Source organism: Netta rufina (genome assembly GCF_964035555.1).
Source record: "Netta rufina genome assembly, chromosome: 1".
NCBI classification, from domain to species: Eukaryota; Metazoa; Chordata; class Aves; order Anseriformes; family Anatidae; genus Netta; species Netta rufina.
The window spans coordinates 2,195,801-2,208,507 of NC_140123.1; the positions used below are offsets into that span (position 1 = coordinate 2,195,801).

Here is a 12,707-nt window from a genome sequence, read left to right on the forward strand (position 1 = left end):
AGACATTAGCAGGGCTGGGAATAGATCTGATTATCATTTCTTCTCTCTCAATAGCCAGAGGACATGGTTAATTATTAAATTGCTTGTTAAAGTATTAAAACATCGCTTGGCACCTCTAACTTCCTTCCCCCCCTCTATCTTTTTTTTTTCCTCTTGCTGAAGGGCGCTCCCAGGACCTGATGGATTTCTGATACCCCATTCCTGAGGGGCTGGAAGGAGCATGGTTAAACACCAGCCGCTGCAGTACTATGAGCCGCAGCTATGCTTGTCCTGTCTGACGGGGATCTACGGCTGCCGCTGGAAACGGTACCAGCGCTCGCACGATGACACCACCAAGGTGGGTAGCGAACCGTGAAAACCCAGCCCAAGAGCTTTGAATGCAAGGGAGATGCTGGTTGAAAATGCTGGGTGCTTATTTTGTATGTGTGTTTTTTTTTCTGTTTTTATAAATTGCGTCTGGGAGAAGTCCTCGGCCTGTGGGTGATATAAGAGACGGGCATGGGTTGTTGGTCTTGGTGCTCCGTGGGGTTGAGTGGTATGGGTCTGGTTAAATCTGTCCTTTATTTTCCCTTTTGGTGCTGGGGAGAGTTTTGTTTTCTCCTTACTCCTCCATCATTTGTGCGTTTGCTCCATCTTTGGCCAAATATGTGGAACCTGCATTGCTTTGTACGCGTGGAAATACCTTTGTAGGTAGGTGAAGGCAGCGGGAGGTGAGAACCAGCTGGGGATGAACAGAGGAGCTGTTAGAAGTGACTGTTCCCTCCCCTGCACAAATGCAGCTTATATTCCCTCTGGCAGAGGGAATCCAGGCAGCTGGGGCCAGACTCGTGTGTCCCTGGTCATTTGGGGCTGGGAGATGGGTCCCTAGGACCCTCTGTGTTTGCAGTGAGGATGAAAAAACTGCTGTCAAAGCTTCAAAGCTGTCGTGTGAACAACAACTATTACCCAAAAGATGAAATTACTGCTCTTCTGTGCTCGTGTTGTCTTTTGTGTGTGTGTTTATTACTTAAAGAAGGAGGAAAAAAAAATCACAAAGCAAAACTTAAATCTCACTTGCTCTGGCAGTGCTCCCAGGAGACACTTTCATTGCTTTCTGAGGGCTCAGTTTTGCTCTGGTGACAGCTTGCTGTTTCACTTTTAAGTCTGTAACCAGGAATCTTTCAGGCTGTGGAGTGTCTCTCTGGAAAAGAGACTGTTAAGGAGAAAACACTTCTGGGCAGCGGATCCCATGCCAGAGTCCTCCTGGTTCTGAATCGCATCAATTGTTGGTGGCGCAGCTTGGCTGGGAGCTCCCATGTGAATTGAGAAGTCATGGCTTGTGTTTGTGCAGCGTAAAACAAATTTCCTTTTGCAGAGTAGAAGTGTTTGTGCTGTTTTCCCTCCTCTCTTTCTGGCCAGCTTATTCTCGGTGACTGTTTTTTCTGAGCCAGCAGCAAGTTTCCTTTGAGCAAACACCCAGGCACATCCGCAGCGGAGGGTGTAGTTGGGTTTTGAAGACTTGGTCAGGAAAACAGTGGGATGTAATGTCTTGGCATGCATGCGTGTACTAATTTAAATACTCAAAATGCCTTGTTCCTTACATCTTATGAACCAGAACATATGTATCTGAGCTAAAAATCCATAGGAAAAACTGTCATTGGCATAACTTCTCATTGAAATCCGGCTCCAATTGCACTGATTTTTCTTTTACCTGAAAATATAAGTGGCAGCTTTCCAATGCTACTTGGAATTTCAGTTGTTTTTCTGGTGCCGGATAAGAATTTGCTGTGTTTAAAGGTACCTTGGCTGGCCTCTGAGCCTGTTTTAAGCCTACATGGGGTCTCAACTTCCACTTCAAAGGCACAAATGGAGAAGGCTTATCTTTTGTGTGAGCAAGAGAAGGTCTAAAATTAGCTGCTGACTATGAAAAACCAAGGTGTGAAGAATCTGTCCCCATCTTGCTGTCAATAAACTGCCTCTCAGGTAGTCAGGTGCTGAGATAAACAGTTGTAGCACTATGGGGTGAGGGTAAAAAAAAAAAAAAAAAAGTGCAAATGAAAGCTGGTTGTCCTCTGAAGTGGTCTATTTGCATGTGTGTGAATACTGACACGGTATTTGGCTGTATCTGCGAGAGATTAGCTAGGAAAATATCATACCATAACTTAAGTGCCTATTTGCTTTGCACAAAGGCAGTGGCATATTGATGACAAGAGCTATGCTGTTACCCTGTATCCATCCCTATAGTAACTCAGCCACTGCAAACCCAGGGTAGAGCCAATTGCACTGTAATAAACCTCTGTAAGCATGGTTTCTATTATATATATTTATATAAATATATATATTCCATGCTTGGGAGGTCTTGCAAAAATCTAGAGCTACCTGAGAAGTGAAAAATAAGGTGTGTATATGTTACATCTATATATTCTGGATATGTGCTTTGCTTTCTGATAATTAGAGAGCAATTTATTTTAGATGGCTGTGATGTACCCTGCATTGCTTTCTATTCAAAAAATCAAGTTTTCTAGAATGAAGAGCTTTCACTTAACAGTGGGCTATGACCCAGCCTTGTAAAGAGCATCCTTGAAATGTGATGATCACGAACGTCTGTTTTCTGAATAGTGCTGCTGCTCAGCAGCCAGAGTTTTAATGATTCTGCTCCTCTTCCTCCAATTTTATGCAGCTCAGGCTTCCCATGAAACGCAAATTTGCATGAAAATAAGGATTTTAATTGTAAGCTTGAATCCCAAGTTTGTTTTGGGAGACTGCGTGCTGGAATTGTGATTATCTCTTGCCTTCCTAGAATGGCTTCGGTTGGAAGGGGCCCTAAGGATCACCCAGGCTGCCCCCAGCCCCATCCAGCCTGGCCTTGGGCACTGCCAGGGCTGGGGAACCCCCAGCTCCTCTGGGCAGCCTGGGCCAGGGCCTCAGTGCTCTCAGAGGGAAGAATGTGCCTCAGCTTTCCTGATCCCACCCCTATACTCTTCATTTCTCCTTTTGAGAGTGCAGGAGGGGGGCTGAAAGCAACCTGCACACTTGGTCTCCTTTTTAAATTGAGTTTAAACAGCTGTAAAATTTCTTCTTCTATTGCGTGGCTTCAGATTTACTGGCAAGGTCTCCTTTACTTTTTTTTTTTTCTTTTTAGTGAAAGGTATGTAAAAGAAAAATCGTCTTCCTGAAGTTCAGACCATGATAATCTCTGTAGCCACTGTGAAGGAGTGATTTCTGCTCTAACTACAGCTTGTTCAATGGTTATTCAACCAAGAAAGTCCTTAGGAAATCAGTGCATCTTCTTAACAGTGCTCTATCTCCCTGAAGGCAGAAAATGTGAATAAATAAGCTTTGGCTTGTAGTGGCCAGGCATGCTTTAAAAGGTCTAAAGTTCAGATGGCAACTTCCAAGGTAGCTCCTGGACAGCATGATCCTGTTGATGGATTGCCAGCAATTAAACACACAGAGAGCGGCACGGCTAATTGCTGTGTATAAACACAATGCTCCATGTGCAGCTTGTGTACTTCACCCGAAATGACCTGCTGCTGGGTATTACACCACCAGAACAGCTCTTGCTTCCAAGGAAGAGTCCAGAGCTGGCTGCAGCATCTTTTAAAATCCACCCAGAGCTCTTGCAGGATCGGTATCCACATGGGAGATATTGACGGGTTGCGTTGTATAAACATGAAGTTAGATTTATCAGCTGGTTTTGTTCTTTTTTAATTGATTCCAAAACCATGTTGTTTGTACACAGCAAATACCACACCTGGGAAATCATCCTGGGCAGGACTGGGGGAAGAGACGTTCTGCAGAAGAAAATTGCAATGATAATTTTTAATCTATCCAGCAATGAGAAGTAGCTATGTTCATTGGCTGGCTGTTTTTAGTGGTTACTAAATATTGAAGTCTTGAGAGTTTTGCAGTTCTATTTAATTTGCTGTCAAAGGGGATAAAATAATATAGCTATTTGCAAAGGACTTCTCTGCTTGGTGACAGGTTTGATTGATAACCATGCTTCCCAGCCATCAACCCTTCTGAGATACAAGTGGAGGTGAACAAAATGTCACGGGGATCTCTTCTTGTGTCCCCCATTGCTACTGAAACTTTCCATCTTGTCCTATTTTGGTGCATATACCATCTTCTTGGCAGTTTTGGAGAGGAAAAAGAGGCAAGGCTAGGTGCCTGGTTTGATTGCCTACAGAAGGAAGGGCTATCTCCTGGGACTGAAACCCAAATTGGCAGCTTTGGATCCCAGATGACTGAAATTGCAGGATTTCTGTGCTTTCTGTTCTTCAGTATCATTTACAATCTATTTAAATGGAGGTCTCTTCATCTACTGTGTGAATAGTGCCCTTCATGGGACTTGTACCATCTTTTTTACCTCCCGTTACTCTTGTGAACGCCCCTGGGATGTTGTGAGTGAAAAGAGCAGTGTTAGCGACGAAATCCCTTTCAGAAACTTGCAATCTGAATGCCCAAATCCTAGAGGTGTTAACCTGAGTGTCTAATAAACCACATTCTCATTAAGAACCTGGAAAGGTGGTGAAACTAGAGCTAATGAGGTGCAAATCCAAGTGCAGGAGTGGATTACTTTGCAAGCCTTCGAGGCAGTCAGGACTGATGGTCAATGAAACACGGGGCCCTCAAGGTTGGATTTTTGGGCATAACAGTAAGGTTTTTGTTGTCCTAAAAACATGACTTGTTCAGAATTTATCACAAAACAACAAAACAAAACCCCTCATCTTTCAGTGTAGCACAGAAGCAAGTTATTTAAAGTGGCTTTTTGCAGTGTCTGCTGCAATGCTTTCCTTTCTGCCTCCATCCTCTTCTGACATCTTCAGTAATTGCAGCGGAGACGTTTCCTCATTGCTGCTGCTTTGTAGGCATCCTGCTCCCATCAGTGAGGAGCTGTCAAGCCCTGAGCAATGCCTTGGCATGCATCAGCTCCTCTACACCCAGCAGCAGATGCTTCACGGTCCGTGGAGTTCAGGAGCTGTCAGGTTATGATATTAGAGGCTCTTTGGAAACACCTTGAGCCAGGAGTGTCACTCCGTCCCCTGTCCCTCTCAACTAGCAGGCTTTTATACCTGTGCTGGGCAAAATACTGAGAAGTGTTAGGAACACCTGGGGCTGCTCTGATTAAGTGCAATAAAAATTTCACAGGGCTTCGAGTGCCTCAAGCTCCCTGACCTGAGGCTTCTACAGAAGATGGGCACGTCCAAGTGGGAGGGAAGGGAGAATTTCCCAACGTGAACGGTTCTTGCACAGCACCCTTCTGGTTTCATCCTCCACCCCGTGGTCCAGTGTTAATGGCTGGAATTTCTAATCTTTGGGTGGAATGCCAAAGCTTTCAGCCCTCCCACATTCATTGTGCAGGGTGAAGCATCACTAGCCCCTCTACAAGCTTGCTTTTTTGTTCTGTAATAGCGTAAACTGAAGCACAGAAATCAAAGCTGATCTGTGGTGATGATCTGTGGTGACTTGGTGGTGGCCGGAACAGATGAATTTTGAATCCCAGGAGTCACACTAACATGGACACTTCTGAAATCTCACCAGGTCCCGTGAATATGCTTAGGGGCTGCCTGGTGGTGCTGGGTTTTTCCTGTCGGTTTTGAGGGGAGAAGCTGAGCACAGGGTCTGCAATGCCTTGGGAACTGCAGAAAGCTTGGTGGCTCAGGGTTGTTTGCTGTGACTATAACTTGGCTGCCTGTGGCTTCGTGTTCTGTGTAACAAGTGACCCACGGGCAAGGCTGATGTTTTCAGGGGTGATTGAATAGCTCTTAGAGCAACGGTTTGAAAATTTCTAATACTTTGTCATTACTGCTTTATTCAGAAACTTTGAAGCGATCCATGCGCAAGCTCCCTGCGATAAACAGCCAGACCAGCCCCCCTCGGATACACAAAGGTGCCTTGTGACTTTTCCAACGTTATGGGCCTCCAGGGTTTTATTCGGATTGTGGCATTTCCTCGTTATAGCTGCCAGATGTGCTCCTTCCAACTGTTTTTTCTTTATGCGTTGTACTAATTATCTGGGTGAATAATTACATTGCTGGAGCCCATTATTCCTCCCTCTCTCCTGCTTGCCCTCGTGCCTTTTTGAGGGGGGTGTAGCAGATGCTGCTGCTTCTGTCCTTCTTGAAGCCACTGCACACATCTTGTTGCCTTAAAATGCAATTTGGGAAGGTGAGCTCAGCATTACTGAGCATTGGTAGGTTGTTTGTCCACTTAAGATATACCAGAAAGTCTCAAAGTTGGCAAGGAATCTCCAGAAACACAGAATATCAACCTTAAAGAAGATTGTAGGGATGGACCTTTATCTTGCCCCAAGTTTTCATCCTGGATGGTAGTGAAAAGCAACCCTGAATTAACAGCTTAAAGCAGAGCTCAATAGTTGGTGTGCATGTAGTATGTAGAGACTAGTAAATCCAAGGACTGGTGGCCATATGCTCTCTGTGCAGGAAAAGGAGGCTTTGGGAAGTTGAGGTGGGAGAGAGGAAGAAAGAAAAGCGAGGAAAAAGTATAGGGGTAAAGGGTTTAGAAAATCCCTCTTAAATATTCCCAGGCAAGCTGGGACAAAAGGGGATTTCTCATTTTTTTCTGATATTCAAGAAATCTCCATGTTCTGTCTTTATTCCAGCAGCAGCTAGAGGAGGTAACTCTTCTACTCTCCCCTCCAAACCTCTTGTCTATGGTATCCAGAGAGGAGTAGGCTGCCTGTGTTACCCAGGGAATCCATTACATATTATCACGGGGTTAAGCCAAGTCTTTGCTAGGAAGTACTCAAGACATGATGACTTCAAGCTTGCTGTGCTCATCTTGGGGAGAAAAAAGGCCGAGAGCAGGTAGCATCGATGCCTTGGAGCTCTTGAGGATAAGCACAGCAGAAGGAGGAATTAAAGGCTCACGGTTGGCTGTGAGGACCCTGATTTCTGACCTGTTGCTGGAGTAAGCTTCTGGAGAGAGGGGCTGGAGTTTGCTGTGGGTTTCCAGGGTCAGATGTTGGAAGGGACAGGAAGAAGCTGCAGCCCATCGTGTTGTGCTATGTGCTAGGAAAGCTGATTGGAGACTTGGAAGCTGTGTTTGGTGCCGAAACAGCAAGAAAAATGACTTTGGGTGCTCTGGTTTCATTTGAGATGTTTTCACCCTGATTGTTTCCTTCAAGATTTTTCTCTGAATTCCTCCTTGGATGTTTGACTGTGCTGGTGTTTCCATGACAATCATCCAGATTTTGGTACTTGGAGGAAAATCTCGATGCGTCTACATCCTCCTAACACAGTGTGTCCCAGCTGGGATACTACAGACCAGGCTTGCTGAACACACCTTTTGCTTAAAATTTTTTTTTCTTTTTAAAGTCTAGAAAATTCCAAAGTGCTCTGTATCACCTGTTGACCAGTTATATTCTGCCCTTGGCATGTATATATGTGAGCTGATGCATCCTTCTACCCCTTCCTACCAGCCAACAAATGATGGCAGAGGGCAGTCATTATATGGGCAGGCAACACTTTAGGAACAAACCTGGTGAGGAGCAGAGCTACCCCAGTCTCTGCTCATGAAACTGATGCTGCATTACAGGGGGTGACAACGCTGGTCTAATTAGTGCTAATAAATGCTGTAGGTAGTGTTAGGGCACGCATTGGATGCTGCCAAGCTATCAAAGCATCTTCCTCTATGGGTATGTGCTCTCCTGTTGTGGTCAAAGCAAAGAAATTGGGACTGCTGGGGTACTTGAGAGAGCAGTGGGGAAAAGCAGAAATGCCCAGAGCCAGATGCATCTCCCTTGCATCCTTTTAACTTCAGCAGTGCTCATTTAGCAAGAAAAAGCAGAGAGCTGCTGTAACAGATTAGAAAGCAGACTGCCCCTTATGATTTAAATAAATGCTTTGTGCAAATGCCTTGGTTGGTGCGTGGTGTGCGAGGGAAAGGCAATGGGTTTGTTATGGCCCATGGGGCAGCTGAACATGCTCACCAGAAATCAGCGGTGTTGTTGGAGGAGGTGCACCACTGCTGTCCTCGATACGGTGTCTTGATGACACACATCTCCTAACCCTCTGGTTAAATAAATGTAAGGTGTCTGAAATGTGCAGATACGGGGGGAAGAAGACAGACTTACAATGTCTCTCCCTAACTTCAAAGTATCTAGTGCTGCTCGTGTAGCTGCAGGATGATATAAATTAGTTATCAAACCATTCCTAATAAATTAGGTGTTTGCTGTTAAAATTTATTCCCTTTGAGTAAAATGGTAATAATTCAAGATGGCTTAAAAACATCATGCGTCTTCAAGCTGGGGCTTCTGATGGCTTTTTTTTTTTTCCTTTTGGAAAATGATGAAGCTGTGAGAAGAATGCAGAGCTGCGATCCATCGACATAATGGATTGCTGTGCCGTGTCCATGATACGTGCATTAATTCACTTCGGAGTGAAATACTCTTGTAATTCCCGCTTGGTAAGAGCTGTTAAATGACTTGAACAGATGATCTGAGCCATGCTGGCGTGATACACCTGTGTGACTGGAGGGTTTGGAGCTGGGACTCTGCTGGGTCTTTGGTGTTAATCCCCCAATGGCCAAAGGTCACTGGTGTTAGCCCACAAAAATTGCTTGCTTTGCTGAAAACTGCAATTACAGGAAGGGTGAATTCACTCTTTTCAATGCAATTTCAGTTTGTTAATGTTCGTGACTGCAGACCTGAAGATATGGGAGCTTTTCATGAAAGATGCTCTTTGAAGCCTGTTTGCTTTGTGGTTGGCTCTAAGGCATCAGATGCTGGCTTCTGTGGTGGGACGTGACCAGTGATCCAGAGCTGGATCTCCATGACTGGATTTATCGGGTGATGTTGTAGTGGTGGGCTAAATTCAGGAAAAAATGCAGGAAACCCTAATTTTTTTAATTGTTGGATTAAATATTTGATTTACTTAATTTTAACCAATGCTTGCAATCAAAAGCAATGCTACCTTGTTGTCAGGGATTTACCCATCACTTAAACATCTTTTTAAATCTACCTTTTGAGCCATTCATTGGAAAGGGAGGCTATGAGATGACACAAGGAAGAGGTTTGGGGAGGGATGAGGTTTGAGATGCTCACAGCTGCATGCAGACACATCACCCAGCCCACATCACAGGGTCCAGTGCCTCCAGCTCCTGCTGCAGGTTTTACTGAACTCCCTTTGTTGTCGTGGCTGCCTTGTAGTAATTGTGCTATCTGTTTTTATGGCATCACTCACCCATAAAATCTTCCTTTTGGGTCTGGGAGATGCCCAGGAGTCAGGGAGAGGTGCTAAACCTCTCCTAGGGCTGCAGGTGGTTCTCCTGGGAATGTTGAGATTGTTCAAGTGTTTTCCTGTTCCGTGATGTACTTCAGAGGATGAATCCTAACAACATTAAGAGCTTCATCAGTAGTAGAAATTTCCTTCATGAATGAGCAGAATGTCTCTTAGTCTGGGCAGAAGTCCTACGGAAGACTGGCACAGAGCAGAGATGTCCTAGAGGCAAACTGGATCTCAGAAACTGGTCTTAACCTGGAGCTCGCTTATCACAGAGACCTACAATCTCAGCTCCTGGATGTCTGAGGCAGGGATGAACCTGCCACAGGGCAAGGCTGATGCCAAAACCATTGCCTGCTTAGACAAGTGAGTCTGCAGAAGACCATTGTTGGTCGCATCTAGATCCTACCATGGCTTTACAAGCCCAGAAAGCTGATGTGTTCATGATTGCTTGACCAAAAGTCCAGGCTGCTGGGCTGTGCTTCAAACAGCAGTCCATTAAATAGCTGCACTTCCACCCTTAATGGATTTGGGTTGCCCCCTGAGCTGTTCTTCAATGAAAAGTCACCGCTGACTGCAGATCTTGTGGCCTCTCTGAATTCCTTCCTGCTTGCTCCGTATGAAGGATGTTTCCTACTCCTGTAATGCTTGTTTGAAGGATGAGAAATCCCAAGCCCCAGGAAAGCCGCAGGGTTTGACTTGCTGCCTGGTGCAGCCTCACGCTGTCAGGGTGAGGATGTTTGACTAATGCTAAATCTCTGGCTTATTCCCCATGTAGGCAGAATGCCGGTGGGAGGGAGTCTGCAAAACCCATTGACTGCGCGCCTAGGTTCGGATTATGGGCTCAGACTGGGTGATTAACATGCCCTGTGATTTATAATGCTTTATAGGTGTCAAAGGTTTTTTACTGCAGAGCATCTGCAAAACGTGTTTCAGGCTGTAAACGGCCAGTGCTGAGCTGGAGCTGCATCTGGAGAAAGGGGAGAGGGAGGCAGGTGGAGATGCTTGGAAAAAGAGATGGGGAAGGGGGATCTTTGGGTCGTGGTCCCTTAGATCTGACCCTGTGCTTTGCTAATAAGAGCTGGTGGCTATAAAGTTTGGGTTTTGCCAGGGTATTTTCCCCAGGGACTTGGGGACAGTGATGTCCTTCCAGTCCAGAGGCAGTGGTGTGCAGCCACTCCTGCCAAATCTTCACTGATTTGAAAGATGCTGAGTTAGAGATAGGGTTTGGATGCTCAACCAGCATGGGGTTTAACCCATCACCACGTAGGGGAGAACGTCCCCCAGCTGCAGCAGCAAAAGCATCCCAAAGTGTGGTGGATTTCACCCAGCAGATTTTGTTATTGAGCTAATGCCTTAGCATTTCCACCAGGCTGTGGGAATTCAGCTCACTTGAGCTTTGTCATTGAAACTAAAGAGGCCAAAGGATGGCGTGTTGATTCCCTTAAATGCATGCACTGCTTTGCTTTGTCAATTTTTCTTTACATAAGCAAATACTTCACTTTCCCAGTACAGCACTTGTGGAGGGACTGGGGAATTCCAGCACTTGCAGGGAGGAAGGTGAAATATTTACCGAATGTTTTCTAAAAGGGGGAAAAAGGATATTATTTTTCTGCTTGCTTTCCAAAACAAATAAATATATTTTCTTTCTTGGCAGTGTATTTTCTTTCTGCCAGTGCTAGAGGTTGGTATTTTAGATTGAACTGGAAAACATCGTTTTTCAAAACAAGCAATGGAAACCAGGGCAAGCTTTAGAGCTTTAGCAGTGGCAGTGGCTCTAACACAGGTTAATTCGATGTCATGCTATTTACTTGAATATTTTGTCCTTTCCCATAAAGACAGCAAATGCTAGAAGTGAGGTGATATTAAAATCATGAAAGGTTGACCTGTTTTGGTGTGTGAAACCCTCTCTGATCCAGCGAAGGGTGGTGACAAAGCAGGGTCCTTCTCCAGAGGAGCCTTCACTTATCCTGATTCAGAGAGAACCAGGGTGTCCCTGCTGCCTATCAGATGAACTCCAGTGATTTATTTTTACTTTGGGGTTTGAATTCACTGGTCTACTGGTCCAAGTCTACTCTTGCAAAACCTTTCCCTGATTCCCAGGGGTGATGGTGCCAAAACACCTTTGGGAACTAAAGCTGCTGTGTTCCCCTGGGGATTGCTGGTGAGATGTCCTTTGCAAACAGCCTCCTGCTGGGGTCCTCTCTTCATTTTCAGCAGCAGATTAGATATTTATAAGAGCAATTTAAGCTTGGCACTGCTCTTGTTGGTGTTTTAAGTGGCTATGGATAGCAGCCTTCAGGGAAGGGAAACAAGAAAGTAAAGAGATTAAAGAGATTAAAGAGATCATTGAGTTGGAGGGGTTGAACTTCCCATAAAGACATGGATGGAGCCATAGATGGCCCAAAATTATGGTGTCCTGCCCCTATAGCTCTTCTTAGAGAGGTCTATCGGTGTCCAAGGGAGATGGAGATGTGTGGCTTTGAGGGTACTTCACCAGCAGGAGGGCAGACACAGTGACGAAGGGCCTGATTCTTGCCGGCTGGGATGGGTGGGAGATGCTGTGCAGATGTTGGGGCACAAGCTCATGTACAGGTTGTTGCTGTGGGAAGGGAATGTGGTGGAGCACCTAGCCAAGATTGGGATGGGAAGGCTTTAAGCATAGTGATGGGCTCCCAAATGCTTGGGGGTGTGAAAAGGGAGAACTGGAGGGAGGAGATGAGGCTTGGGCTGGGAGAGATGCTCACGTGTCCTGCATCATTTGAGAGAAACCCATCTTGGATGCTTGCTGTGTGAAAACATTTTGGAAGCCCTGCACTGCTCAGTACAGAGCTGCTTGTGCTGGGGCTTCAGATGTTTGCTGCAGAGTTCACAGAGCTGAACCTGCCCAGTATTTCTTTATTTCACCTAATTCCTCTGCCCAAAAAGTCACGTGCTGTCCTTCAACCCCATCCTTTTGGTATTGGATTAATTCAGAATTGAGAATAAAAGACTTGAAAAGAGCAGGTTTACAGTGACATAGGTAGTTGCTTTTGAAGGGTGAGAAATGTCTGTACAACTGGGAAAAAGGAGGATTATACCACTGCTCTCTTCTCTTTTGTCCTTTAAGCACTTGCTTCTTTGCAGAACATGGAGGGTTTTTATATACAAAGGTCTTTTGGCTAAAAATGGTAAGGGAAAAAAACACATCCTTCTGCAGAACTGTAAAGGTGTGAGGGATGGAGCTGTGCAATAAGCTTTGCTCAGAAATCTTGGCAGTGAGGGCAGCTTTTGGAGCTACTGAGTTCCTACAGATGCTGAAAATGAGCATCTGGGAAGAGTGGAGCAATGAATTGCTCTCCCACTGGGGAGCCTGCAGCTAAGAAACCTTTTTTCTGACTTGCCACGTGGCCCATGAATGTGAGCTCAGATAGCATCTGGTGGATGTGTATCCAGCCACTCCAAATGCTATGCCCAAATAGTAATTGGATTTTCTTCCTCTTG

The 12,707-nt window shown here is 45.4% G+C and overlaps 1 protein-coding gene across 1 annotated transcript in view; it reads left to right on the plus strand.

Annotated features, from left to right (window-relative positions):
- Nucleotides 1–217: 217 nt before the first annotated feature.
- The window catches only part of GDPD5 (glycerophosphodiester phosphodiesterase domain containing 5), a 107,556-nt gene continuing 95,066 nt past the window's right edge, over nucleotides 218–12,707 (plus strand). Inside the window, exon 1 of the mRNA XM_084281550.1 lies at nucleotides 218–337. Coding sequence (XP_084137676.1) covers nucleotides 221–337 — 117 coding nt within the window. The 5' untranslated portion in view covers nucleotides 218–220. The remainder of the gene's footprint in view (nucleotides 338–12,707) is intronic.